The sequence below is a fragment of the Gossypium hirsutum genome, chromosome D10 (assembly GCF_007990345.1).
Source record: "Gossypium hirsutum isolate 1008001.06 chromosome D10, Gossypium_hirsutum_v2.1, whole genome shotgun sequence".
NCBI classification, from domain to species: Eukaryota; Viridiplantae; Streptophyta; class Magnoliopsida; order Malvales; family Malvaceae; genus Gossypium; species Gossypium hirsutum.
Genome location: NC_053446.1, coordinates 9,341,749 through 9,369,629, shown reverse-complemented (window position 1 = coordinate 9,369,629; position 27,881 = coordinate 9,341,749). Strand labels below are relative to the sequence as shown.

Genomic DNA, 27,881 nt, shown 5'->3' with positions numbered 1-27,881 from the left:
TAAGTGTAATGGAGAGCCTAATTTGACATATCAAATTACGGAAAATCATGAATCAAATGAATAGAAATGGATAAAAATGATAAAGTTTGAGAAATGAGAAACATATAGAAATGGATGTGGTTTTCTCACTAAGTAAGGAAATGACCTGAGAATTAATTTATAATTTTTTGAATTATGAATTAATTGAAGTTCAAAAATTAAATTAAATTAATTGATCATTGTGATTCTGTTGAATGTAGAAAATTAAATATATTTTCTCATAGATCCTTTTTACGGTAAAGTTATCATGATTTTAGTAAAGTTATCATGATTTTAACGAAATTAAAATTGGGTTGAGAAAATTATTTAATTGAGAAATTAATTAATTTGTGATGTTTATTTTGAAAAATAGAAAAACATGTATTTTGTTGGATTGAATTATAAAGTAATAGGTTAAAAGTCCAAGAAGCATTTATAATTGGATCCGATATGGGATAGGCCCAAAAGCCCCTCATATTGAATACAAGAGACGACAAACCCTAATATATTTAACTAGGTTGCCATCTCTCTCTCCCCTAGTTCAACTAGAAAGTTGTTTTTCTATTTAATAGCCATTAAATATTTCTATTAATTCAACTAGGGTTTCACTTCCTCTCCCTATAAATAGATGGCACCAATAGGGCTAACAAGACTGAAGAAGTTACATACAACTTTGAAATATTGTTATTTTTCCCAAAAAGTAGTGAAAAATTATTTTCTAGAGTAAATTATATTTTCTAGGAATAACAATTTTACCAATTTCTATTATGAGAGAGATTTACTTTCCCACTAAAAGTAAAGAAAATAAATTTTGGTTCTATGTTTGATTCGATTTTGTTCGAATCCATGCTCAAAGTAGTTTGTGGTACGAGAATAGAGGAGAAAGTTGTTCGGTTGAAAGTCGAGAACAACAAGGATCGTTTAGCCCAAAACACAGGTGTAATTTCTGGAAAAGTTTATTACCATAAATATCACAAACCAACTCAATTTTCAAAATTTTATTTTTCTGCAATGTAAGAAAATTGTTTTCGAATCAAATTTTTTTCTTAAGAAATTGTTTTTGAACCAAATTTTTCCCAACAAGGAAGGCTTTGTAAACTCCAAGGCTCTTATTATTTGATTTGAGAAGAGCACCGGTGAAGTGAAGCCTGGAATTTGGAGCTTCCTTGGTAAGGTTGGCCTAAGAGACAAAAAGTTCATTTTATTCCTTCTTCAAAACCGATTAGTTAAAGGAGAGTAAAAAAATGTTAAAAGAGGTTGAGGTACAAGAAACAAGTTATAGGAAAATAGTGAAGACCCTTCTGTTGGTAAAGAAAGTATCCAAAGAGAAGGTAAGAAAGGAGGAATACCTTGGGCTTGCTAGAAAGTGAGAACTAATGCGACACCAACTTAGTTGTTTAAGAAATTATGAAAGTTTGAGGTTGGTGGAACTATCAATTAAGGATGGGGAATTCGAGAAAGAAGGGGGGTGAAAAGGTAAATACCTCTTTAATGGAGAGACTAAACTAAACTAAACTAGGCAGCTTCATTCAAGGTAAGGAATAGAAATGAAGCTATGATCTATTAGCTTGATCATTTGGTGGGTTGGTAGTCCATAAGGAAAATGGAAGAAGAAGATCCATGTTCCAAAATATAGGGACGATACCTACTCGTACTGCTTTGCGTTAATAGGCTCTATATATGTTCAGGGGACGGGGTCAGTTCCACCTTTGTAGCAGTATCTGCACTTTTGGATCTCAATTGTTCCTTGGGACCATTTATTGTTTTGCTGTTTTATTTGCATAGGTTATAATAGAAATTTCATCGTATCTTTAAGCATGTCCTAGCATTGTCAGTGCAGTTGTAAGTTATGGGTGGCTGAGCCTGTAATTGGTAAGACTTTAAGGGCTCCTTTGGATGCCAACGCACAACAGTGCGTTGAATTTTTTCCCCTTTATTATTAATCTCATTGCACTGGACTGTGGACAGCCTTTGGATGTGTTGGCTTCCAGCACAGTGAGGAGTTTCTACTGCACTGGACAGCCTTAAGCTGACCGGTAAAAGTTCCAGTAGGGCAGTAGACATTTTTAGAAGACAATAATACCCTAAATATTATACCAAACCCCATTCATTCTCTTATCTCAAATTCAGCAAGATTCTTAGAAGAAGAAGAAGAGCTAGCTAACCTTTCTAACAGGAACATGATTACGAGGATGTTTGGTTTTCAAATCAACAGTAAGATAATGTTTGGGTTTTGCTGATGAAGAGCTGAAACGAATCAAACCAGCTTCACGAGCAGATCTAAAGTACTGAGTTATGGGCAATTCATTTGCATGATCCCAGTCTCCAAATGCTGGAATTTGCCCACTTCTCTTGCAATTATAATCCTAGTTAAACAGGCAAAACAAGAAAAATCCCACCTTAGATTTAGCTTTAAAGAAGAAATTCAAACAAGAAGAGAAACACAACTTACATCCATGGTGGTCGGCTGTTATTTTGAATCTAAAATAAAAATAAGAGCAAATTGAAAAGGTGTTAGGTGACTTTTAAGGGTTGTGTTTAAAGAAAGTGAGATGAAAAAGTTGAAAAGAAGATATGGGGATTCTCAAGGAAGTTAAAAGAAGATACAGATTCTAGTTTCAGAAATTACACTGAAGAAGAGAATGAATTTAATCTAGCAGTGATGTTATTACTTGGTCTATATTTTTTTCCCTAATTTTGGCTTAAATTATTAGGCATTAGTTTCACAAACTGGAAAAAATAAGAAGGCATGAACGGGTATTCAGAGAAGAAAAGAACATGAAGAAGAATGAGTTGGAATGGATGAGTTTAATCATATTTTTATTTTGGAAAAAATTAAATAAAAATAAAAATCATAAAATTTAGGATAAAAATATTAATATAATATTAAACTATAATAAAGAGATAATATCTCTATTTCATATAATTCTTACTCTAATATTTCATTACTCAAAAAAACACCTGAGAGAAAAATATAGTAGGAATAATAATACTAAAAAAAAGCAAATAATATAATCCAAAATTTCCATTTATCGTAATTTGTGTCATATTAGGGATGAAGTTAAATGATACTTTTATTTATTAATTAAACATGAAACCGGAAATTTTCTAAAATTTAAATTGAATTGCGATAGTTAAATGGCTTATGGATTAAATCGTAGAGGAAAGTAAAGTGGTATGTTAAATGTAAGGAGGAAGAATTTAATTGATTGGAAATTGATAGGGATTAGTTGAGGAATTGGCCAAAGCCCTTGGGAGTAAATTGACCATGTTTTGTGGAGAAAGTAAATCATCTCCTTGGACCCTTGGGTGAGAGCAAAAGAAAAAGAGTTACTATAACAAAATTAAAAATAATTATCATTTTATCTAATAAATAATTTAAATTAATTATATAATTCATTAAAATATTGAAAGATACATTTTAATATTTTATTAAATGAATTTATAAATTCACATATTTTAATAATTTTAAAAAAGTAAAATAATTTAAATAACTTCTATTATATATCAATTCTAATATGATGTCCTTAATAGTCATTTTTTATTCTCACATCACCGCTACAGCTGCGTTTGAATCCAAACACACACTCTACCATTGTACCGCTACAGTATCCAATCTCACCGTTACAGTAATTAATCTCACCGCCACCACTGTTTTTAACCTCACTGGAGGTAAACACACCGCTCATCCAAACTAGCCCTAAGTCTGGATCTTTACTTAATGGTCTTGAAATACTAGTATAATTGATTTATGCCTTATGTGTTAGGATTTATGCCATTATTGCAGTGATTTCATCATAGTTTACTTGTAATCTTTTAATTGGTTTCATATGATTATTTAATATTTTTTTGTTGATTGTTCTTTGTGGTTTTTACATGTGAAGTAAATATTAGCTCATCGATTATTTAAGGTTTAACTAAATCAAGTTGTATTACATGGTTAGGTTTGTTAGTTTTGATGTCCTAAGCTTTTGATATAATAACATATAAGACAAATTATATATATTATATCCTAAATCATTTAGTGAAAATATGATTAAAAATTTAATGAGACATTTTCAAAGACTTGCAAAATACTCAAAAAAATATTTTAATTTAGGTAAATATTTTTAGATTAATATCAAAGTGTTTTAAGGTGTTTAAAATGTTTTTAAGGGATTATGACATGCAAGTCTCGAGACATATAGTATATGATTATATGTCTTGAGACATGAAAACTTCAAAGTAAAAAACTGATTCAAGAGTTGCCAAGTCTCGAGACAATTGACAGATTGTCTCGAGACATGGCCTGTCAACAGTTATATAATGACTATTTATCAGCCATGTCTCGAGGGATCTTGCCAAGTCTCAAGACATACATTGTAGGGACATTTTTTAAGCTCACAATTAATGCTTCCAATTACCAGAATTCATCTCCAATGACCATAAACATCTACAAACTTGTTCCTTGATAAAAATACACTTCAAGAACACTTCAAAACTCAAGAGAGATATCCAAGCATCGTGATCAAGAGAGAAATATTCAAATCTTTATTATTTTTATTTCTTTTGTAAATATTCTTTGGGAGCTTATTGTTAGATTATTTGTCACTCTCATTTCATTTCTTTGAGAGCTTATTTTTTTTTAAATACATGCCTTATAGAGGTTTCTTTGTTTACTTTCTTTCATATCACCAATTGTAAACTGTGAGGGTTTTAGTTGAGTTATAAAAACTAAAAAGGGTTCTAATTTAGCCATAAAAGTTAGGTTGAAAGATTCTATCTAAGCCTTAAGGAAAATATAGTGTTGTAAATGTTATACCTTCTCCTTGAAAGGTATTAATTCTTATAGAAAATTGGGAAATCCTTGGTTGAGGTATACCAAGATAGTGGAGTTAAGCAATTGGGCCGAACCATTATAAAACTAATGAGAAAACAATTTATATTAGTAGGTAATCTAAATTGTTCATAATCTATAGAATTAGATTAAACAAATGACTCATGTTATAACTATTCGTCTATATAAAACTGATGAAAGAAATAATTTGTGTTAGTATCAAAGCTGGATTGAATCTAAGCATAGAGACATGAACAATGATACATTAGATAAAAATGATATCGAATTTATCTTAAAATCCATTCATGGATTAATTTACTTGTAAGTCTATTTTGGTATGGATTGGGTTTTTGACTCCATGTCAAACAAATATGCACTAGATTGGGCCATTTCGGACAGCAGAGAAATTTGGAGCAACAAACATGGGCCTATTATAGCCAGAAATGGCCCACAAAACATCACGTGACACTCACACCGCCATTCGTTTATATCCCTAAAATTATAAAACCAACCGATTCCTATTTTCTTTCATCTTTACTCGTAAATTCTCACACTGTCTGTCTTTGCTTAGAGGGCAGAGAGGAAGGAAATAAGAAAACAGGAAGTGAGAAAAAAACTCAAATCCCCTTTAAAACCCTAATTTCCAATTTCATTTCATTTCTTTCTTTAGGCTGAGGTAGAAGCTTCTCGGCCAAAGTTGCCATGTGGAGCAACAACAACAACGGCGCTCAGATTGCGCCACCGGGAACTGGTGGATCCACCATCCCGCCGCCTCCAGCTGCTCAACCTTCGTACACCGTGCTGGCTCCGCAGAGTACGCCACAGGATGCCGAGGCCAAGCTGGAGGAGAAGGCTCGGAAATGGATGCAGCTTAACTCTAAGCGATATGGAGATAAAAGGAAGTTTGGTTTTGTCGAGACGCAGAAGGAGGACATGCCTCCTGAGCACGTCAGGAAGATTATCAGGTGAGAGCTTTATTTTTTCGTTTTTTACATAATTTTTTCTGGATTAAAGATTGTTAAGCTGAGGTTTTATCTATTTGAAGAATTGCTAAGCTGGTTAGGTCGGTTAAGATAGTTTCCTCTCATTGGTTTTTTTTAATTTCATCTTATTTCCCCCTATTTTGAAGGATATAGAGTGTTCTTCGGTCTTATCTATTATTTATATTTCTTGTTGGACATGGAAAGCTTCGCTTAGGTTCGTGTTTCTGCTATGATTTGAGAGATTTTTGGTTTCATGTCTTATGTTTTGTTAAGACTAGAGAAAACCTTATATTATGAAGCTTGCATAGGGCATTTTAAGAGAAGGAGAGGAAGACATGATTACTTGTGGAAATTATCAAAAAGATGACTGCTTATTGAGTTTGCATAGGAATGGCTTGAGTAGGTTGCTATTGTACAATATGATCTGGTATTCCGTAGGGGTTGTTCTATTGTTCTTGTGGTTGGATCAGTTCATAAGTTGCCCCTTAGAAGTTCGAAGTTCTTACTTCATGGTTACTTCTTCACTATATAATGGAATGTAAAGGGAAAGTTAAATTGTAAAATGTATCTGTAAAAATGGCTTGTGTTCTATATTTATTTTCTCCTTTGATACCTGATTCTTCCAAGATGTGCAGGCTTTTGAGCTAAGAAGTTTCTTTATTTTTGATCAGTTTTATCTTCACCAGTTAATCTTTAATATTTAAACATTTTTTTCTTTTGAATTTTATTGAAGGCATGGTACTCTCTTGGTTGAGTTAATATACCCTTGCCCTTTTTATGATGATTTATAGTTTAATGTTCTGATGGTATTATTATTTTCTCTTTCTTGTTGCCTTAGTCTTTTAGGATGGGTCCTGACTTGTCTGCTGTTGGATCTAGTACTCTGAACTTCCATTGACATGATATGCATCATGCAATAATGGTTAACTTTTTTTTCTCCCTGGCAGAGATCATGGAGACATGTCTTCGAAAAAATATCGGCATGATAAACGTGTTTATCTTGGGGCCCTTAAATTCATTCCTCATGCAGTTTATAAGCTCCTTGAGAATATGCCAATGCCTTGGGAGCAGGTTCGTGATGTGAAGGTCTTATACCATATTACAGGAGCTATAACATTTGTGAATGAAATACCATGGGTTGTTGAACCAATTTATTTAGCACAGGTATGCTTATTTCCTTCCCCTCATACAACAAACTGACACCGAAATGAGTTGTATCTCAGTTCAATTATACATGGAAGTAGTATACTACTGTTGTTATTGATTGAGTTATCTTCATCTCTACAGTGGGGTACGATGTGGATCATGATGCGGAGAGAGAAAAGAGATCGTCGACATTTCAAGAGAATGCGGTTTCCACCATTTGATGATGAGGAACCTCCGTTAGACTATGCTGATAATTTGTTAGATGTCGATCCTCTAGAGCCAATTCAGTTGGAGCTGGATGAAGAGGAAGATTCTGCCGTACATGCATGGTTTTATGACCACAAGCCTCTTGTCAAAACAAAGCTTATCAATGGTCCAAGTTACAGGAAATGGCATCTATCTCTTCCAATAATGGCTACTTTGCACCGGCTTGCTGGACAGCTGCTTTCTGATTTGATTGACCGTAATTATTTCTACTTGTTTGACATGGAGTCATTCTTCACAGCTAAAGCATTGAACATGTGCATACCTGGTTAGTCTCCTTCCTTTTTGTATTACTCTGAACTTCTTTTTTCCTACGGTCATGAATGTTTTGAAATTAAGGTTGGTTGATGCTGCCTTGTGGGATTAATAAAGTTGATCGATAATTATGTTGCAAATGTAATCATTGGAAGCAGTATTTCAAAACTTCGTTACTCTTGTATTGCTTGCATTTACTGGCATTTTGATCACTTTTTATTATTTGTTTTTAATCGCGTGGGACTTGGTGGTGGTAGAAGATACTGTAATGGATAAATAGAATGAGATAATAATTTCCCATTTCTATCTTTATGCCATGTTGTGGCTGTGAAATCAGTCTTCTTTGAGATTGATAAAATGATGATTTCTGTTTGCTATTTGTCTTTATGCTGCTTGAACTCATTCTCCACAAATTGTGCATATTTGTAGGTGGTCCTAAGTTTGAGCCTCTATACCGTGATATGGAGAAAGGGGATGAGGACTGGAATGAATTTAATGACATAAACAAACTAATTATCCGGTCACCTCTTAGGACAGAATACAGAATTGCTTTTCCTCATCTTTATAACAATAGGCCCAGGAAAGTAAAGTTGTGTGTGTATCACACTCCGATGGTCATGTACATTAAAACAGAAGACCCTGATTTGCCAGCATTCTACTATGATCCTTTGATACACCCCATAACTACCACAAACAAGGAACGGCGTGAGAAGAAAATTTATGATGATGATGATGAAGATGATTTTGTCTTGCCTGAAGGGGTGGAACCTTTGCTGAATGACACACAGCTTTACACTGACACCACTGCTGCTGGGGTTTCTCTTTTATTTGCTCCACGTCCTTTTAATATGAGATCTGGTCGGATGCGACGTGCTGAAGATATACCACTTGTCTCAGAGTGGTACAAGGAGCATTGTCCTCCATCTTACCCCGTTAAAGTGCGGGTTAGTTATCAGAAATTATTGAAATGCTTTGTGCTGAATGAGTTGCATCATAGACCACCTAAGGCTCAAAAGAAGAAGCACTTGTTCCGGTCTCTCCAGGCGACCAAGTTTTTCCAGACGACAGAGCTTGATTGGGTTGAAGCAGGTCTTCAAGTTTGCAAGCAAGGGTACAACATGTTGAACCTGTTGATACATAGGAAAAATTTGAACTACCTTCACCTGGATTATAACTTCAACTTGAAGCCTGTGAAGACTCTCACTACAAAAGAGCGCAAGAAGTCACGTTTTGGCAATGCTTTTCATCTTTGTCGTGAGATCTTGCGTTTAACAAAGCTTGTAGTTGATGCTAATGTCCAGTTTCGACTTGGTAACGTTGATGCTTTCCAATTGGCCGATGGTCTGCAGTATACATTTTCCCATGTCGGCCAGTTGACTGGGATGTATCGATACAAGTACCGGCTCATGAGACAGATTAGGATGTGCAAAGACTTGAAGCATTTGATTTACTACCGCTTCAATACTGGGCCCGTAGGGAAGGGACCTGGATGTGGATTTTGGGCACCAATGTGGAGGGTATGGCTGTTTTTCCTCCGTGGCATTGTCCCTCTTCTAGAAAGGTGGTTAGGAAATCTGCTTGCACGACAATTTGAAGGGCGTCATTCAAAAGGAGTAGCCAAGACTGTTACCAAGCAACGTGTTGAGAGCCACTTTGATCTGGAACTTCGAGCTGCTGTCATGCATGATGTTCTTGATGCCATGCCAGGTGAATTTTCAACTGTTCCTGTTTGTTACAATATTTATTTTGTCGTCGTCAGTTTCTTATTCTATCATGTTTCTAATTAAACTACAGAGGGCATTAAGCAAAATAAAGCTAGAACAATATTGCAGCATCTAAGTGAGGCATGGCGCTGTTGGAAGGCAAACATCCCATGGAAGGTAAAATCCTGACTTAATATGTTTTCTGTAGTTTTTGACATGTGCTAGTTGTCTCACTGTTCTATTCTTTAGGTTCCGGGTTTGCCAGTTCCCATTGAGAATATGATTCTTAGATATGTCAAGTCAAAAGCTGATTGGTGGACAAATGTTGCTCATTACAATCGTGAGCGTATCAGAAGGGGTGCAACTGTTGATAAAACAGTTTGCAGGAAAAACTTAGGCAGATTGACACGACTCTGGCTGAAAGCTGAGCAAGAACGACAGCACAATTATTTGAAAGATGGGCCATATGTCACTCCAGAAGAGGCGGTTGCGATCTATACTACAACTGTGCATTGGTTGGAGTCCAGAAAATTCTCACCCATTCCATTTCCTCCCTTGTCTTACAAGCACGATACGAAGTTACTTATCCTTGCCCTGGAGAGGTTGAAGGAATCTTACAGTGTAGCTGTAAGATTAAATCAACTCCAAAGAGAAGAATTGGGTCTAATTGAACAAGCTTATGATAATCCTCACGAGGCCTTATCAAGGATCAAGCGCCATTTGCTTACCCAGCGTGCCTTCAAAGAAGTGAGTTGGTGACTGAAATTGGCTTTCTTTTTTGTGCTTTGAACTTCATATTTTATATCTAAATTTGAACTTAAATTTATATATTCTTTTTCAGGTTGGTATAGAGTTCATGGACTTGTACAGCTATTTGATTCCAGTCTATGAAATTGAGCCCCTTGAGAAGATTACAGATGCTTATCTTGACCAATACCTATGGTATGAAGGAGACAAGCGCCATCTGTTTCCTAATTGGATTAAGCCTGCAGATTCAGAGCCACCTCCACTTTTGGTTTACAAATGGTGTCAAGGTATAAATAATTTGCAAGGGATATGGGACACGAGTGAGGGGCAGTGTGTGGTAATGCTTCAAACAAAATTTGAGAAGTTCTTTGACAAGATTGACCTGACAATGTTAAACAGGTATGTTTTCATGGAAATATTTTGCTCATCTCAGTATAGCTATGTTTGATGTCTATAATATTTTTTTGTATTTCGCAGGCTTCTACGATTGGTTCTTGATCACAACATTGCAGATTATGTTACTGCAAAGAATAATGTGGTGCTGTCTTACAAAGATATGAGCCACACAAATTCGTATGGTCTTATACGTGGTCTTCAGTTTGCTTCTTTCGTTGTCCAGTATTATGGACTTGTTCTGGATCTCTTGCTTCTTGGATTGACTCGTGCTAGTGAGATTGCTGGTCCACCCCAGATGCCGAATGAGTTCATCACATACTGGGATACAAAAGTTGAAACCCGGCATCCAATTCGTCTGTACTCTAGGTACATTGATAGGGTGCACATATTGTTCAGATTTACTCATGAAGAAGCACGGGACCTTATCCAGCGATATCTTACTGAGCACCCTGATCCGAACAATGAAAACATGGTTGGATATAACAACAAGAAATGCTGGCCAAGAGATGCGAGAATGAGGCTTATGAAACATGATGGTATGTGAAACCTTAATGATTCGAACCTTTTAGGACAAAACAGCTTTTGGAGATGGGATTTCAGTTCTAATTTTTGTTCTTCTTGATTTTAGTTAATCTTGGGAGAAGTGTCTTTTGGGACATGAAGAATCGTCTGCCTAGAAGCATCACTACTTTGGAATGGGAGAACAGCTTTGTTTCTGTCTACAGCAAGGATAATCCAAACCTTCTTTTTAGCATGTATGTTTTCTTAGTAGCTCTCTTTCTTCTTCTGAAATTTAAAGAATTTCTGAAATTTTCATTATATTTAGTATGCTTGAGGGGTGTTAATTTGACCAATCATTATGAGGAATTCATGATGTGTATTGTTCATCTGGAGCTTTAAGATAGATGATGGATTTCTGTTGACATGCTGGTTTTGATCATGGTCCGTTCTTGCCCTAGTGGTAGAATGTATTTTTGTTAAATTTGATCATGACTTTTTCATATAACTTTGTTATATAGGTATAATAGCTATGTATTTGTTGAACTTTATTTTCCACAGTTTATATGATAGGCTTCTGAGTAGTTTTACCTTTTTTCTGTCTCAGTAATTTACCTTGTGTAGACTTTGGCTTTCCATTTCGGTCATGAATATTCCTTCCGTAAACAGTTTGACTGATACAGTATATTCATTTCTGATCTCTAGGTGTGGTTTTGAAGTTCGGATACTTCCAAAAATAAGAATGACTCAAGAAGCGTTTAGCAATACAAGAGATGGGGTTTGGAATCTGCAGAATGAACAGACAAAGGAGCGAACTGCAGTTGCTTTCTTACGGGTTGATGATGAGCACATGAAGGTGTTTGAGAATCGTGTTAGGCAGATTCTCATGTCTTCTGGGTCAACAACATTTACAAAGATAGTCAACAAATGGAATACTGCCTTAATAGGTATTTGTTTGACCATATTCATTCTGGTTTTTACTGTTTGATCTATGATATTATTGAATTTATTCCTCTTTTTCGTTTTCTGTTGAATAGGTCTTATGACTTACTTCCGTGAAGCAACTGTTCATACACAAGAGCTTCTAGATCTACTCGTTAAATGTGAAAATAAAATTCAAACCCGTATCAAGATTGGACTGAATTCAAAAATGCCTAGTCGGTATGATTTTTTTTAACCTACGTCTCGTTTCTTTCTTTCTCATTTTTGTGATCATGATAATTTTCTTAACAAACTGTGATGCCTCAGATTCCCTCCTGTAATTTTTTACACTCCTAAAGAGATTGGAGGACTTGGCATGTTATCCATGGGTCACATATTGATTCCGCAGAGTGATCTCCGGTACAGTCAGCAGACTGATGTTGGCGTAACTCACTTTAGGAGTGGAATGAGTCATGAAGAGGACCAACTGATTCCTAATCTTTATCGGTACATACAGGTAAAATCAATTGCACTCTTTTAGGTGTTTTCCTTACTCAGGTCTTGGTTGTTTGTTTGATCATCTTGCTGCCTTTTAACAGCCATGGGAGAGTGAGTTCATAGACTCACAGCGTGTTTGGGCTGAGTATGCTCTGAAGAGGCAGGAAGCACAGGCACAAAATAGGCGCTTAACCCTTGAGGATTTGGAAGTGAGTTTCTCTTTTCATTTTCTTTAGTCAATGCATTTATTGTAATGCTATTTACGTTTGGCATTTTGCTCCTGTTATTTACATTTTTTTCATGTTATTGCTCTAATAGTTTATTTATTCCACGTGATTTTTGCGTCATACGAAATTGTGTTCTGATGACATTCTCTTGGATTTATCAATAGGATTCATGGGATAGGGGAATACCACGTATAAATACCTTGTTTCAGAAGGACAGGCACACATTAGCATATGACAAAGGATGGAGAGTACGTACAGACTTTAAGCAGTACCAAGTTTTGAAGCAGAACCCATTCTGGTGGACTCACCAAAGGCATGATGGCAAATTGTGGAACTTGAACAACTATCGAACTGATGTTATCCAAGCTCTTGGAGGTGTTGAGGGAATTCTAGAACATACCTTGTTTAAAGGAACATAGTAAGTACTTGTTTTTAGTTATATAGTTCATAGATCACTTACTTAATTTCTGTGCTTGGCAATTACATGGATTGGTGTATCTTATTTTATGTTTGTCTTATTCCTAAAATTACAGCTTTCCAACTTGGGAGGGTCTGTTTTGGGAAAAGGCTTCTGGATTCGAGGAGTCAATGAAGTATAAGAAGCTCACTAATGCTCAGAGATCTGGTCTTAACCAGATTCCTAACCGTAGGTTTACTCTTTGGTGGTCACCTACAATCAATCGGGCTAATGTTTACGTGGGTTTTCAAGTGCAACTAGATCTAACTGGAATTTTCATGCATGGGAAGATTCCAACCTTGAAAATATCTTTGATTCAGATTTTCCGTGCCCATCTGTGGCAAAAAATTCATGAGAGTGTGGTTATGGATCTTTGCCAAGTCTTAGATCAGGAGTTGGATGCTTTAGAAATTGAAACTGTTCAGAAGGAGACAATCCATCCAAGGAAGAGTTACAAGATGAACAGCTCTTGTGCGGATATTCTTCTCTTTGCAGCTCATAGGTGGCCTATGTCAAAGCCTAGTCTTGTGGCAGAGTCCAAGGACATGTTTGATCAAAAAGCAAGCAATAAATATTGGATAGATGTACAGCTCCGGTGGGGTGATTATGACTCGCATGATATTGAGCGTTACACTCGAGCCAAATTTATGGACTATACAACAGATAACATGTCTATTTATCCATCTCCCACTGGTAAATTTTACCTCCTTTACCCTTGTCTTCCTACTCTTTTATATGTCTTTGTTTTCTCTGGCCTAATATAATCATATCTATCATGTTTATGTAGGGGTAATGATTGGCCTTGATCTGGCTTACAACTTGCATTCTGCATTTGGTAATTGGTTCCCTGGTTCAAAGCCACTGCTCGCTCAGGCAATGAATAAGATCATGAAGGTAATGTAGTTTTACTGATTTAATACAAGTTGATTCATACTTGATATAATTTATAGTTTAGATGTTGGACACTACAATTAAATGTTTGCATGGGTATAAATCTAAAGGGTTGAACTAATTTTTCTTTCTTTTTTCTTTTAAATCCTTATACAGTCAAATCCAGCTTTATATGTCTTAAGGGAGAGGATAAGGAAAGGTTTGCAGTTATATTCTTCTGAGCCTACTGAGCCGTATCTGTCATCCCAGAACTATGGGGAGATCTTCAGCAACCAGATCATTTGGTTTGTTGATGACACCAATGTGTATCGTGTGACAATACATAAGACATTTGAAGGGAATCTCACGACAAAACCCATTAATGGTGCCATCTTTATTTTCAATCCACGGACTGGACAGTTGTTCCTAAAGGTTTGTTTCTTCAATAGTTTCTTTTCTAAGCTAATTCGTCCATTGTGAAGATCTCAACTGGATGACATTTCCCTCTTGCAGGTCATTCACACCAGTGTCTGGGCAGGTCAAAAGCGTCTTGGTCAGCTTGCCAAATGGAAAACTGCTGAAGAAGTTGCTGCTCTTGTGCGGTCTTTGCCTGTTGAAGAACAACCAAAGCAGATCATTGTTACTCGAAAGGGAATGCTTGATCCTTTGGAGGTTCACTTACTGGATTTCCCTAACATAGTTATCAAGGGAAGTGAGCTGCAACTCCCATTCCAGGCTTGCTTGAAAATTGAGAAATTTGGTGATCTAATTCTGAAAGCTACAGAGCCACAAATGGTTTTGTTCAACATCTATGATGACTGGTTGAAGAGTATCTCATCATACACTGCATTCTCCCGACTCATTCTGATCCTTCGTGCGCTTCACGTGAACAATGAGAAGGCTAAGATGTTACTGAAACCTGATAAGACAATCGTTACTGAGCCTCACCATATTTGGCCTTCTCTAACTGATGATCAATGGATGAAGGTACTTGTTATTTTTATTCATAAAACATTTTCCAATATGTTGTAGAATCGTGCATCCTTCATTGCAATGCAGTACATTTAAGAATGATGTCTTGGTGCAGGTCGAAGTTGCTTTAAGAGATCTGATACTTTCCGACTATGCCAAAAAGAACAATGTGAATACATCAGCCCTGACACAGTCTGAGATTCGTGACATCATCCTTGGAGCTGAGATTACTCCACCCTCTCAACAGAGGCAGCAGATAGCAGAGATTGAGAAACAGGTTATGTTTCTGTTTGTCCTACTATATACATTGCTGATTTAATTTGGTTTATTATTTTATTTTTAATAAAATGAGAACTCTTTTACTAACTAGGAGCTATTACGTTTTGAACTGACACTTTCAGGCGAAGGAGGCAAGCCAGCTAACAGCTGTGACAACTAGGACTACAAACGTGCATGGTGATGAGCTCATTGTCACCACCACAAGTCCCTATGAACAAGCAGCATTTGGGTCCAAGACAGATTGGCGTGTTAGAGCAATATCAGCTACTAATCTTTATCTTCGAGTCAATCATATATATGTGAACTCAGAGGACATAAAGGTACAAATCTCGCTTATGTGAGATTATTTATCCAGAAAAATAGGACTTTTTTGAGAGTAACAGTTGATCTAGAGGCTTATATATCTGCTGACATGCAGGAAACTGGGTTCACATATATCATGCCAAAGAACATTTTAAAGAAGTTCATCTGTATAGCAGATCTCAGGACTCAAATTGCTGGATACTTGTATGGAATAAGCCCTCCTGATAATCCCCAGGTTAAGGAAATCCGATGCATTGCCATGCCACCGCAATGGGGTACTCATCAGCAAGTCAATCTTCCATCAGCTCTTCCTGAACATGATTTCTTGAATGATCTGGAGCCTTTGGGATGGCTCCACACACAGCCAAATGAGCTTCCTCAATTATCGCCACAGGTTTGTGTTGAGTTTATTTATTTATTGATGTTCAAATTTAATAGAATATTTCAGTGTTGTAGTTTATCATTGGAAATCAAATGCTATAAAACTAATAATTGTTCTCTTATCGTGCATATGTAAACACAGGATGTGACATCCCATTCTCGGATATTAGAGAATAACAAACAGTGGGATGGAGAGAAGTGCATAATCTTGACATGCAGTTTCACTCCCGGTTCTTGCTCATTAACAGCCTACAAGCTTACCCCAAGTGGTTATGAGTGGGGACGGGTTAACAAAGATACAGGAAGCAACCCTCATGGTTACCTCCCAACGCATTATGAGAAGGTGCAGATGCTCCTAAGTGATCGGTTCCTTGGATTTTATATGGTAAGAGCATCCATCCCATTGGCTAGTGTTGTTGAACTACTAACCTTAATGTTATTGTTCTGAATTGTGTTGAATTTTGGTTGATAGATACCTGACAATGGTCCGTGGAATTACAATTTCATGGGAGTGAAGCATACAGTGAGCATGAAATACGGGGTGAAGCTGGGGACACCGAAAGAGTACTACAATGAGGAGCATAGGCCGACACATTTCCTGGAGTTCAGCAACTTGGAAGAAGGTGATACTGCGGAAGGAGATCGGGAGGATACTTTTACTTAAATCCCTAAATCTGTTTTTACCAAAGACTCCAAATCCTACAATGTATGAAATGAAGGAAAAAGAATATTTGCATTGCATACTCGTTTTAGTGCTGAACCCGCAACATGGATAGAGGAGGCTTAAAGCTTGTTTGTTGAATAGTTGCATGTACTAAATCCCAATTGTAAGAATGCTTTTTGGAGTTGTAAATATGAGTAAGAACTAGGATTTGAATATGTTCTTCAATGTTCTAACACCTCAAATGTTGGGGTAAACACAATATGTGCCCAAGAAGCTCTGCTCAGGTTAGGTTTCAATAGTAACAGACTTATTTGGTTTAGTTTATTTTATTCGAATATGTTTAATTATATTTTTATAACTGGATTTTTGAATATTCAAAAATTCACTTTGGTATTGGTAGGTATGTCGTTTTTGTTTTGTTACCAGTACACCCGTACCAAAAAGTTTATGCATATTTTTGAATATGGATTTGTGGTTTAGATTTTAGTTTATTCAAAAATTCACTTTGGTATTGGTAGGTATGTCGTTTTTGTTTTGTTACCAGTACACCCGTACCAAAAAGTTTATGCATATTTTTGAATATGGATTTGTGGTTTAGATTTTAGTTTGTTAATAAACTGATGCTATTACATATGCATAAAAGTATATTTATATACACATATATTTCAAAACTATTAATTAGTTTCAAATATATTTTTAAATATAATTATAAGATAAAAATGGTTAAGTTAATAAAATTTAAAACGGTTGAAACATCAAAATATTGGTTGGTAAAAACAAAATTTAGACTAATTGATACTGATTTCTACTGTTAATATATCGAGATGATATTTACAACCCTACATTCTAGCATCTATGAGCTTCTTAAATTTGAGATCCGGTGAATATGATTTTCCCACAACTTAAATTAAAGTGCGGATCTTTAATTGCAAAAAAATTATTGAGTTCAAACATTTCAATCTTATATTTAAGTGTATCTTAAAATACCTTATTTCAAGTTATAATTAGTTTGGTTTCCCAGCTAGCGTTGGAACCAACAAGGTCCAGTGCTTCATTCCACCCATTTAAAACTTTTACTTCGACTCTCTCACACTCAAAATTCGATCCAATCCAAAATGTCAACAACACTATTGTTGTTCCTTAATTGCAATTAATATTTTAATATCAATATACTTAGTAAACAGTATAAGTTATATTTTTCGAATTTATAAACCAACTCTTGCAAAGCAACCTTTTCTTTTAATTGCGACGTCAAGAAAATTGTTACGGACTTTTTAAATTAGGTGGGCTGAAAATAATGGTTTGCTATTTATTAACCCTTTTCAATATATATTTTCTAAGTCATTTTAATCAAAATTCATTATTAATAATTTGACTCTAACTAATTAATTATAACCCGAATAAGTTCGGAACAACTTTAAATCTTTTATAAATTCAAATTGAATATTGGAGTAAAATTCTTATTTTAACTTTAATCTTTTAAATCTTCAAATTCAAATCTTAACAAAATAAATTAATTTCAAATTTTTATTTTTTCAATCAAAATAATTTATATACATCAAATTCAAAATTTTATTTTCAAAAGAATTTTCAAAGAATTTTTTTTTGAAAGTGTTACAAGTACCATCAAAATACAATGTGGACTGTCCAAGGAATCATAATGTAGTATTACATTATTACAACACAAGTGGAATAGGAACCAATACACTCTAGGCTAAGGCCAACAAGCTAAACTGATTAAAGCCCACATATGACAACTGAGATTCAAAAATTCGAATTTAGATTTCTTATTAGAAAAAAGAGTTTAAATACATAGATTTAAAAATTCGAAATTGAATTTTCAAAGATTTTTTTATTTAAGGAAAAAGGTATTTTAAAATACCTTAATTTCATTTGAATAATTTCCTTTCAATTTCATTTCCTTACCGACACATTCGAACCTTGATAAGGTTGTAGTGCGGAAACACAGCCTAACCAACAAGGTCCAGAAGAGCCAGTGCTTGCTTTCACCCATCAATAATTTTATATGATCTTCCACCGTCACACAGCCCAATCTCAAAATACCAACAAATACTATTCTTGTTTTTTAATATCAAATTTGCTTTTAAGCCAAATTGATAGACCAACTCTTGAAATGCAATTATTTTTATTTCTTACTTTTTGGCTCTACTCTCAATTTTTTATTAAATTGGGTAGACTTAAAATAATGATTTGGTATTTATTATCTCATGTACCAAATGTATATATATAGGTAAATTGTATCACATGTCATTCAACTCAATTACGAGTATCTTTTATCACTCAATTATAGATTTTTTTTGGTCATCCAATTATAATTAAAAAAAAGTTATCTAACTAATCAAGGTAGTTTTTTTTGTCCATTTTTGTTACTTGCACTAACGGGAAGGTGATGTGGTAGTTAAAAAATATGTATAATAACAAATTTAGTCCTCAACTTTTACATATTATATCGATTTAGTAATAATTTTAAAAAAATTAACGCTCAAAATTTAAAAATGATCTCAATTTGATCTTAATCAGAAAAATTAAAAAAATATATAAAAATAAAAAAAATTCAAAAAAATAATAATAAATTTAAAAATATATAAAAATAAAAAAATGATTGCTGACAAGATATAATAATATATAAAATTTTAAAATATATAAAAATACATAAAAATTTTAAAAACATAATAATAAATTTAAATTTTATATTAAATATAAAAAAAATCCTTCCCCCACCGTCCCTCTCCCTCTCCCTCTAAATCGAAAAGCTCCACAAACTCTTGGCTTGTCTCGTCATTAGAATTCGCCGACGAGGGTTTCATCAAAGAAAGAGCGAAAGAATCCTTAGGCATCGTCATGTAAATTTTAGTCCACAACTCAATCGGTTCACTAGTGGTGTTTTCGATATTGATCGAATTGAATGCAATTGCCCCCACGAATACAAATTGAGGATTCCCATTTGAAAATGAGAATGGTGCATGAATTATAAGAGGACCTTCCTCATGTGGATTGTAATCACAAACAGATTTGTGTTGAGCCGTGGGTGGTCCTACTATGTGGAAACCCACAAGCCCCTTGTGCCCTACAATACAAAAAGGGCAGCAACAACCCTTTTTTTAAAAAAAAAAAAAATTATCATGGTGAAATTGTGTGCGCCACAAGTTGAAAGAAAGAAAAGAGAAAAAGTGTGAGTTTTGGAAATTTATTTTTACATAGACCAACTTTTGTATTTTCCTTAGAGGTTAATTCGGTGTCCGTTGGAGCTAATTTTTTACGGTAGTTAGTAGACTCGAAGAACTTTAATTTGTACATTCATATTTTCGTTTAGGGCACTATAGCTTCGAGTTTTCAGCTTTCAAAGTTAATATCTTTTTGGTGATATTCTCAACTTTTCTCTTAAATTTTGCTTCAAATTATTTGTTAATAGCCTTGTTTGAGTTGTATAATCTTTCTTTATGGAGGCTTGGTTGTGATCTTGTAGCAAGACTTCGATTATAGTGAAAATTTTGGTGGACTTTCAAGTCCTGTGATTTTTACCCTTTGCTTTAAAGGGGTTCTCCATGTAAAAATTATGTCTCGGTTTATTATTTTTCTTTACGATAGTACGGTTGATTTGCACCTATTGTTGATATATTGTGTAATTAGGTTTGCCATAATTACTAAATTGATTTATTGGGAGTGAAATTACATCGATTGTGCTTTCATGTTGTTTTGTTGGGTTCGACTTCATCCTAACAAATTGGTATCAGAGTTTAGTTCTCATATTTCGTAATCATGGAAATTAGCACTAGTGAGATGATTATGTTGAATGACACAAATTATCAACTTTGGTAGAACAAAATGAAAGATCTTCTATTTGTGAAGGCTTTGCATCTTCTTGTTTTTGCTACTCAAAAACTTGAGTCAAAAACTGATGAGGAGTGAGAAATCGAGCATCAGTATGTATGTGGTTTTATTCGAAAATTTGTTCAAGAGAAAGCTTATAATCACATTGATCAAGAGACACGTGCGGACACATTATGGAACAAGCTTGAAAACTTGTATGCTTTCAAGTTTGACAATAACAAGTTGTTCATGCTTAACAGAATGATTATATTGAATTACAAGGAAGAGACTTCTATAGCTGATCACTTGAATGAGTTTCAATGTTTATTAACTCAACTACTTGGTATGGGAATTAAATTTGATGATGAGATTACGGGGCTTTGGTTGCTTGCTACTTTATTAAACTATTGGGAAACGTTTTGAGTTTTACTCATTAATGCTACTCCGAAGGATATTATGACCTTTAAAATTGCTAAGAGTGGTGTGTTAAATAAAGAGGTCAGAAGGTCTCAAGGTTCTTCATCATAGTCTGAGGTGTTGGAAAAAATCTGGTTTGAAAATGATTTTCATACATAGCAGAAAATAATTTGATCCAAAGTAAGATGAAGAAGTTTATTGCAGCTACTGAAGCGTTCAAGAAGTAGCTTTTGATGAAGTTTGTGCAAGACCTTAACTTTGCTCATGAAATAAATATCTAACTGTCAAAACAAAGTCTGCGATATTCTTGGATTATGTAGATAGTGGTTGTCCTATTCCTTAGGATATTCTTGGATTATGCATATTTTGTGTATTTTATGTTATATTTCAGCCTATATAATGACTTCATTAGTTATCAATAACATAGGTGTAACTCTTTTTCTCATCTTGTATTTTTACGAGTTAACACTGGTATCCGAGCTAGGTTAAAAGTGCAGCAACTTATTAGAGAGAAAAAGTTAAGAGCGAGTTACAAAAAAAAGGAGTGTGTATTAGTTAATTTTGCAGCAGCAAAACTAATACTCTGTAACAATGGCATCTAAAACTTTTATTCAACCGGTAATTCCTCACTTTGATGGTCACTATGATCATTGGAGCATGCTAATGGAAAATTTTCTTCGGTCTAAGGAGTATTGGCAGGTGGTCTCTGAAGGAATCACAGGACCAGCAGCTGGTACGATGACAGATGTGCAGAAGACAGAGTTCGAAGGGATAAATTTGAAAGATCCAAAATCAAATAATTATCTTTTCCAAGAAATTGTTCGCACAATCTTGGAAACTATTCTTTGCAAAGACACTTCCAAACAAATATGAGATTCCATAAAGAAGAAATATGAAGGTTCAAACAGGACCAAGAGGTAGCAGCTACAAGCTCTATGATTCGAATTTGAAACATTGCAAATGAAATCAGGAGAATCCATTTCTGATTTTTTCTCAAGAACAATGTCGATTGTCAACATGATGCGGATTCATGGTGAGAAGATGGAGGATGTGATTGTTTTTTAGAAGATTCTTCGCTCAACGGCACCAAAATTCAACTACGTGGTCTGTTCAATTGAAGAATCAAAGTATATAGATCTTCTATCACTTGACGAACTGCAAGCCTTTTTACTGGTTCATGAGCTGAAAATAATTCAACAAGACAAAGAGGAGCAAGCATTGCTGGTCTCATCTAATTTTCATAAAAAAGGAGGTCGAGGACGAGACAGGTCTAGAGAGAACAATGAAGGGAGAGGCTCACAACATCAACAATCTCAGGTTGATTGCAGTTTCACACGTCGAGGTGGAGTGCTATCATTGTCATAAGCATAGGCACTATCAGAACGAATGCAGAACTAACCTGCCAAAGGATAGTGGAGAAAAATCAAATTTTGCAGAAACAGAAGAGGAGATATCTTTGTTGATGGTTTGCAACACCAAAGAAGACACGAACAAGCAATTATGGTACCTGGACACCGGTTGCAACAACCATATGTGTGGTGACAAAGAAATTTTTTCAAATTTGGATGAACCATATGAAGGTAACGTGAAGTTTGGCAACAACACCAAAATTTCTGTTATGGGAAAAGGTGGTGTGATAATCAGAAAAAAAAAAGAATAATTTTCAAATAATCTTTAATGTTCTTTTTGTTCCAGATTTGAAGACCAACTTGTTAAGCATTGGCCAATTACAAGAGAAGGGCTATGAGATTACAGCAAAAAAATGGTATTTGTCTCATTCTTAATGACAAGTTAGGCTTGATTGCTCAAACTAAAATGACAGCAAACAGAATATTCCCTCTCTATTTGGATAATGTTTCCAAAACTTGTTTCTCAACAAGGCTCAATGATAATGCTTGGTTGTGGCACTTTCGCTATAGTCATCTGAATTTCAATGGATTAAAGACACTACATCAGAAGAAAATGGTGGTTGGCCTTCTGATATTCTTTACTCCAACGGAGATATGTGAAAGATGTATTGTCAGCAAGGAGATCCATTTCCGAAAGGAAAAACACAAAAAGCAAAAGAGCTGTTGGAGATTGTGCACTCTAACCTCTACAGACCAATCAATCCTACTTCCAATGGAGGTAAACGTTATATAATCACTGTTTTTGATGATTTGAGTCACAAAACATGGGCTTATTTTTTACAAGAAAAATTTGAAGCCTTAACAACTTTCAAAGCTTTTAAGGCGATTGTTGAGAAAGAAGCAGGATGTCCAGTTCAGGTGTTACGCACGGATCGTAGTGGAGAGTATAACTCACATGAATTTACAGATTTTTGTAACACACATGGAATTAAACAACAGCTGACTGCAGCCTGTACTCCACAACAAAATGGGGGTATGTGAGAGAAAGAACCGCACAATCATGAACATGGTAAGAAGCCTTTTGGCGACGAGCTGGGTGCCACAGAGTTTTTAGCTTAAAGTTGTTAATTGGAGTCTTTACATCTTGAATAGAAGTCCAACAGTAGCTGTTCAGAACATGACACCGGAGGAGGCATGGAATGGTCGCCAACCAGCAGTTGATCACTTCAAAATTTTCGAATGCATAGCTTATACTCAAGTTCCAGATGTACAGAGGAAGAAGCTTCATGACAAAGGTGAAAAATGTATTTTTCTTAGTGTGAGTGATAATTCGAAAGCTTACAAGCTGTACAATCCTCACACTTAAGTCGTGACGTGATTTTCGATGAAGACAATTTTTGGGAATAGAATGAAAAAGGTATTAAGCAAATTATACCAGCAGATCTTGAAGATGGTGAAGAGCAACCAGTCAAAAATACAGAGCAGGAGTATGTGACTCAAGATGAGTCAGCGAGTGATTTGGCTACAACCACAATTCAACATCCACAATAGGTTAAAAGAAGACTTGTATGGATGGTTGACTATGAGATAATTGGGACTAACCAATCTGATGATGACCCACTTGTAAATTTAGCTTTATTTTCAGATTGCGATCTTTTAACCTTTGATGAAGCTGTCCAACATTCAACATGGAAAAATCTATGGAAAATGAAATTGCATCCATAGAAAGAAACAAGACGTGGGAGCTAACTGAAACGTGGGAGCTAACTGAACTTCCTAAAGGATAGAAAACCATTGGCGTAAAGTGGGTGTATAAAACAAAATTGAATGAGAAAGGCGAAGTTGACAGACAGAAGGAGCGACTGGTTGCAAAGGGATACAAACAAGAGTTTGGAATTGATTACAAAGAGGTTTTCGCTCCGATTGCAAGGTAGGATTCTATCAGGCTTGTGGTTGCGTTGGCAGTTCAAAAATCATGGTCGATCTTTCAGTTAGACGTCAAATCAGCTTTTTTACATAGAGAATTGGAATAACAGGTATTTGTTGATCAACCTTTGGGTTACATTAAAGTAGGCAATGAGCATAAGGTGTATAAATTAAAAAAGGCTCTTTACGATCTAAAATAAGCCCCACGAGCATGGTATAGTCGTATTGAAGCTTATTTTTTGAGAAAAGGATTTCCAAAATGTCCTTATAAATATACACCTTTTGTGCGATTTGAAGTTGATGGAAAAATGCTCATAGTTTGCTTATATGTGGACGACTTAATTTATACTGGTGATGATATGGAGATAATTGAGCAGTTTAAGAATTCGATGATGTCGGAATTTGATATGTCTGACCTTGGTTTGATGCATTATTTTTTGGGAATAGAAGTTGTTCAATTTGATGCAGGCATTTTTATCTCTCAAAAGAGATATGTGCAAGACATTTTAACCAGGTTTCGAATGCAAGATTGCAATCCAGTTTGTACTCTATCTGAGACGAGTTTAAAGCTTGTTAAAGACCCAGATGGAAAAAAAATTAACAACACTCTTTACAAGAAAATCGTTGGAAGTTTAATGCACTTAACTACAACAAGGCTAGACATCATGCTTATCGTAAGTCTCATCAGTAGATTCATGGAAAATCCAACAAAGATGCACCTTACGTCAGCAAAACGAATTCTGAGATACTTGCAAAGAACCACAAATTATGGGATATTTTACAAGAAAGGAGAAAAATCAGATTTGATTGGATTTATGGATAGTGATTATGCGAGGGATCAAGATGATAGGAAAAGCACATCTAGGTATGTGTTTAATATGGGGTCTAGAGCTAGTTCATGGTCATCAAGAAAGCAGCCTATAGTCACTATTTCAACTACTGAAGCGGAATTTGTAGTCGCAACATCGTGTGCTTCCCAAGAAATTTGGTTGAGAAATGTTATTAAAGAGCTTCATTTCAGTCAAGAAGGTTCTGCTCCAATTTATTGTGACAACAATTCAACAATCAAGTTGTCCAAAATTTAGTTTTATACGGTAGAAGCAAACATATTGATATTCGGTTACATTTCTTACGCAATCTCACCAAGGGGAAAATTATGGATCTTATTTACTACAGAAGCAAGGAACAAATTGTTGATTTGTTCACAAAGCCCCTCAAACTTGATGCATTTCAGAAGCTCAAAAAATCATTAGGAGTTTACAGCAAGAAAGATTATGTTCAAGGGAGGGTGCTTTGGAAACAAGTTATGTTAAAACTTATGTTGTTAACATTAGTTTAAGGGAGGGTGCTAAAATAAATATCTAGCCGTTAAAATAAAGTCTGTGATATTCTTGGATTATGCAGGTGGTGGTTGTTCTATTCCTTAGGAGATTAGTTGCTTTATTCACTCAGTTTTTGTTATGCATATTTTGTGTATTTTCTGTTATATTTCAACCTATATAATGAATAAAATAGGTATAACACTTTTTCTCATCTTGTGTCTTTTACGAGTTAACAGATATGTCTTGTTTTGTGACAGCCAAACCGCTACTCATCTTGGTAAGAATTGACTTTTCACGCTTGTCTAAACATATCGATGTGAGATATCATTGGTTATGAGAAGTTCTCGAGGATAAATTGTTAGAGATTGAGAAAATTCACATAGATGATAATGGTGTGGAATATTGACAAAGGCTTTACCAAGAGGGAAGTTTGAAGGTTGTTGCTTGATCGTCGATATAGAGAACATCCCTACATAGTGGGAGGGCTGTGGGTGGTCCCATTATGTGTGAGCCTTCAAGCCCCTTGTGCTCTACAATACAAAATGGGCAGCAACAACCTTTATTTTATTATGGTGAAAGTGTGTGTGTCGCAAGTTGAAAGTAAGAAAAGAGAAAAAGTGTTAGTTTTGGCAGCTTGTTTTTACACAAACTAGCTTTCTTATTTTCCTTGATTGGAGGTCCATTCGGTGTCCGTTGGAGATGAATTTTTTACAGTAGCAAGTAGACTCGAAGATATTTAATGTGTATGGTCCAATTTTCGTTTGGGATATTGTAGCTTCGGGTTTTAGACTTTTAAAGTCCGCCTCTTTTTTTGATATTCTCAACTTTTCTCTTAAGTTTACTTTAGATTATTTGTTAATAGTCTTGTTTGAGTTGTATACTCTTTATGGCGGCTTGGTTATGATCTTGTAGCAAGGCTCTGATTATAGTGAAAATTTTGGCATACTTTCAAGTTCCGTGGTTTTTACCCTTTGCTTTAAAGGGGTTATCCACGTAAAAATTGTGTATTTCAATTTATTATTTTTTTTGCGATATTGTGGTTGATTTGCGTTGATTGTTGATATATTGTGTTATTCGGTTTACCATAATTACCAAATTGATTTATAGGGAGTGAAAGAACACCGACTGTGCTTCTACATTGTTTCGTCGAGTTCGGCTTTGTCCCAACAAAATGGTATCAGAGCTTAATTTTCGTGTTTAGTAATCATGGAAATTAGCACTAGTAAGATGATTATATTGAATGACAAATTACCAACTTTGGCAAAAAAAAATGAAAGATCTTCTGTTTGTGAAGGCTTTGCACCTTATTGCTTTTTGCTACTAAAAAACTTGAGTCGAAAACTAATGAGGAGTGAGAATTCGAGCATCAGTAGGTGTGTGGTTTTATTCGGCAATTTGTTCAAGAGAATGTTTATAACCACATTGATCAAGAGACATGTAATGACCCAAAATTCACGGGCATCGGAAAAGTGTAGTATCGGGACTCAGTCTTAGAAAATTTAACCTGTAGATAATTACTAGAAATATTTATGATTCTAGTAGTGAGCTTAATTAGGTTTTAATTAAGTGAATTTAGCTTAATTAAGGATAATTAGGAAAAAAAGATTAAATTGAATAAAGGATAAAAGTTTAATTATAGATTAAAAGAAAATAATAGGGACTAAATAAGTAATTAAGCCTATTCCATTAAATGAGGCGGCAGATGTGTATAAAAATCTTAGATTTTTATGTTAATTAATTATAAAATATATTATTATTTATTCAAATTGTAATTTATATTAATTATATTATTATATTATGGAATAAATTAAAATTAAGACAAGTGTATGGTGATAAGATGGTACAAGTGTAATAATATATATATACACTTGTATTATAATTATTATTTACTTCAAATTTAAATGAAAGATATTTATTAATTAAATAATTATATTATAAGATTTTTATGTGATAAATAAATTAAATAAAGACAAATGTATGGTGATGATTTAATACAAGTGTATGGTAATAGTAATTACATGTGGAATAATAATAAACATATGTATTTAATAATAAAATATGTATTGCTTATTAATTAAGTAAAAATATATATTATTATAATTAAAACAAAACAAATAAAAGAAAAGAAAAAGGAATTGAAAAAGAGAAACAGAGAATAGAAACGAAAACAGAGCAGGGAAAAGAAAGAAAAAGAAAAATTAGGGTTTAAGGTTTTAAAGCTTTAAAGCTAACAAAGAACTTGAGGCATCGACATCGAAAGGAAAGGAGAAAGTTATCGATGACTAAAACGGGAGATTTACGGTTTGTATTACTATAATTCAAATTAGTTTTTATTAAATGTTTTATATAAATTTTATATTTAATAAATGAGTATAAGGTAAGTATTAATATTTGAGTTGAATGAAAATTGGATTGGATGGTGAATGTATATGTATAATTGAATTGTATATTGATTTGAATGTGAAATTGAATATTGACTTGAAAAAAAAAGAAAAAAAAATGGAAAGGTGAGTTTTGAATTGAATTGTGATTGAAAGTGAAAAAAAAATGGAATTGAATTGCAATGTGAATTTAGAGACCCTATTAACTAGTCGGACTGAGTCAGATATAGTTGGCATGCCATAGGATTGGAATAGTT

The 27,881-nt window shown here is 34.6% G+C and overlaps 2 protein-coding genes across 2 annotated transcripts; both read left to right on the top strand.

Annotated features, from left to right (window-relative positions):
• The first annotated feature begins 5,347 nt into the window (after positions 1–5,347).
• On the top strand, positions 5,348–16,722 carry LOC107914156 (pre-mRNA-processing-splicing factor 8A). The gene is made up of 23 exons (XM_041103055.1): positions 5,348–5,799; positions 6,765–6,981; positions 7,105–7,495; positions 7,912–9,189; positions 9,277–9,362; positions 9,435–9,932; positions 10,027–10,331; positions 10,410–10,864; positions 10,957–11,083; positions 11,532–11,773; positions 11,864–11,987; positions 12,075–12,264; positions 12,347–12,454; positions 12,637–12,890; positions 13,006–13,622; positions 13,717–13,823; positions 13,977–14,231; positions 14,313–14,786; positions 14,887–15,048; positions 15,173–15,370; positions 15,469–15,747; positions 15,877–16,119; positions 16,207–16,722. The coding sequence occupies exons 1-23, from the start codon at positions 5,537–5,539 to the stop codon at positions 16,396–16,398; spliced, it is 7,065 nt and encodes a 2,354-aa protein (XP_040958989.1). The 5' UTR covers positions 5,348–5,536; the 3' UTR covers positions 16,399–16,722.
• Positions 16,723–24,280: 7,558 nt separating this feature from the next.
• Positions 24,281–25,006, top strand: LOC121222017 (secreted RxLR effector protein 161-like). The gene has a single exon (XM_041101901.1). The coding sequence runs from the start codon at positions 24,281–24,283 to the stop codon at positions 25,004–25,006; it is 726 nt and encodes a 241-aa protein (XP_040957835.1).
• Positions 25,007–27,881: the final 2,875 nt, after the last annotated feature.

Bases quoted from the DNA above. Each gene is read 5' to 3' on its own strand.
- LOC107914156 (XM_041103055.1), top strand. From the start codon at position 5,537: ATGTGGAGCAACAACAACAACGGCGCTCAGATTGCGCCACCGGGAACT. The intron at 7,496-7,911 runs GTTAGTCTCCTT...GCATATTTGTAG, and splicing joins ATTGAACATGTGCATACCTG to GTGGTCCTAAGTTTGAGCCT. The intron at 9,933-10,026 runs GTGAGTTGGTGA...ATTCTTTTTCAG, and splicing joins CCCAGCGTGCCTTCAAAGAA to GTTGGTATAGAGTTCATGGA.
- LOC121222017 (XM_041101901.1), top strand. From the start codon at position 24,281: ATGGAGATAATTGAGCAGTTTAAGAATTCGATGATGTCGGAATTTGAT.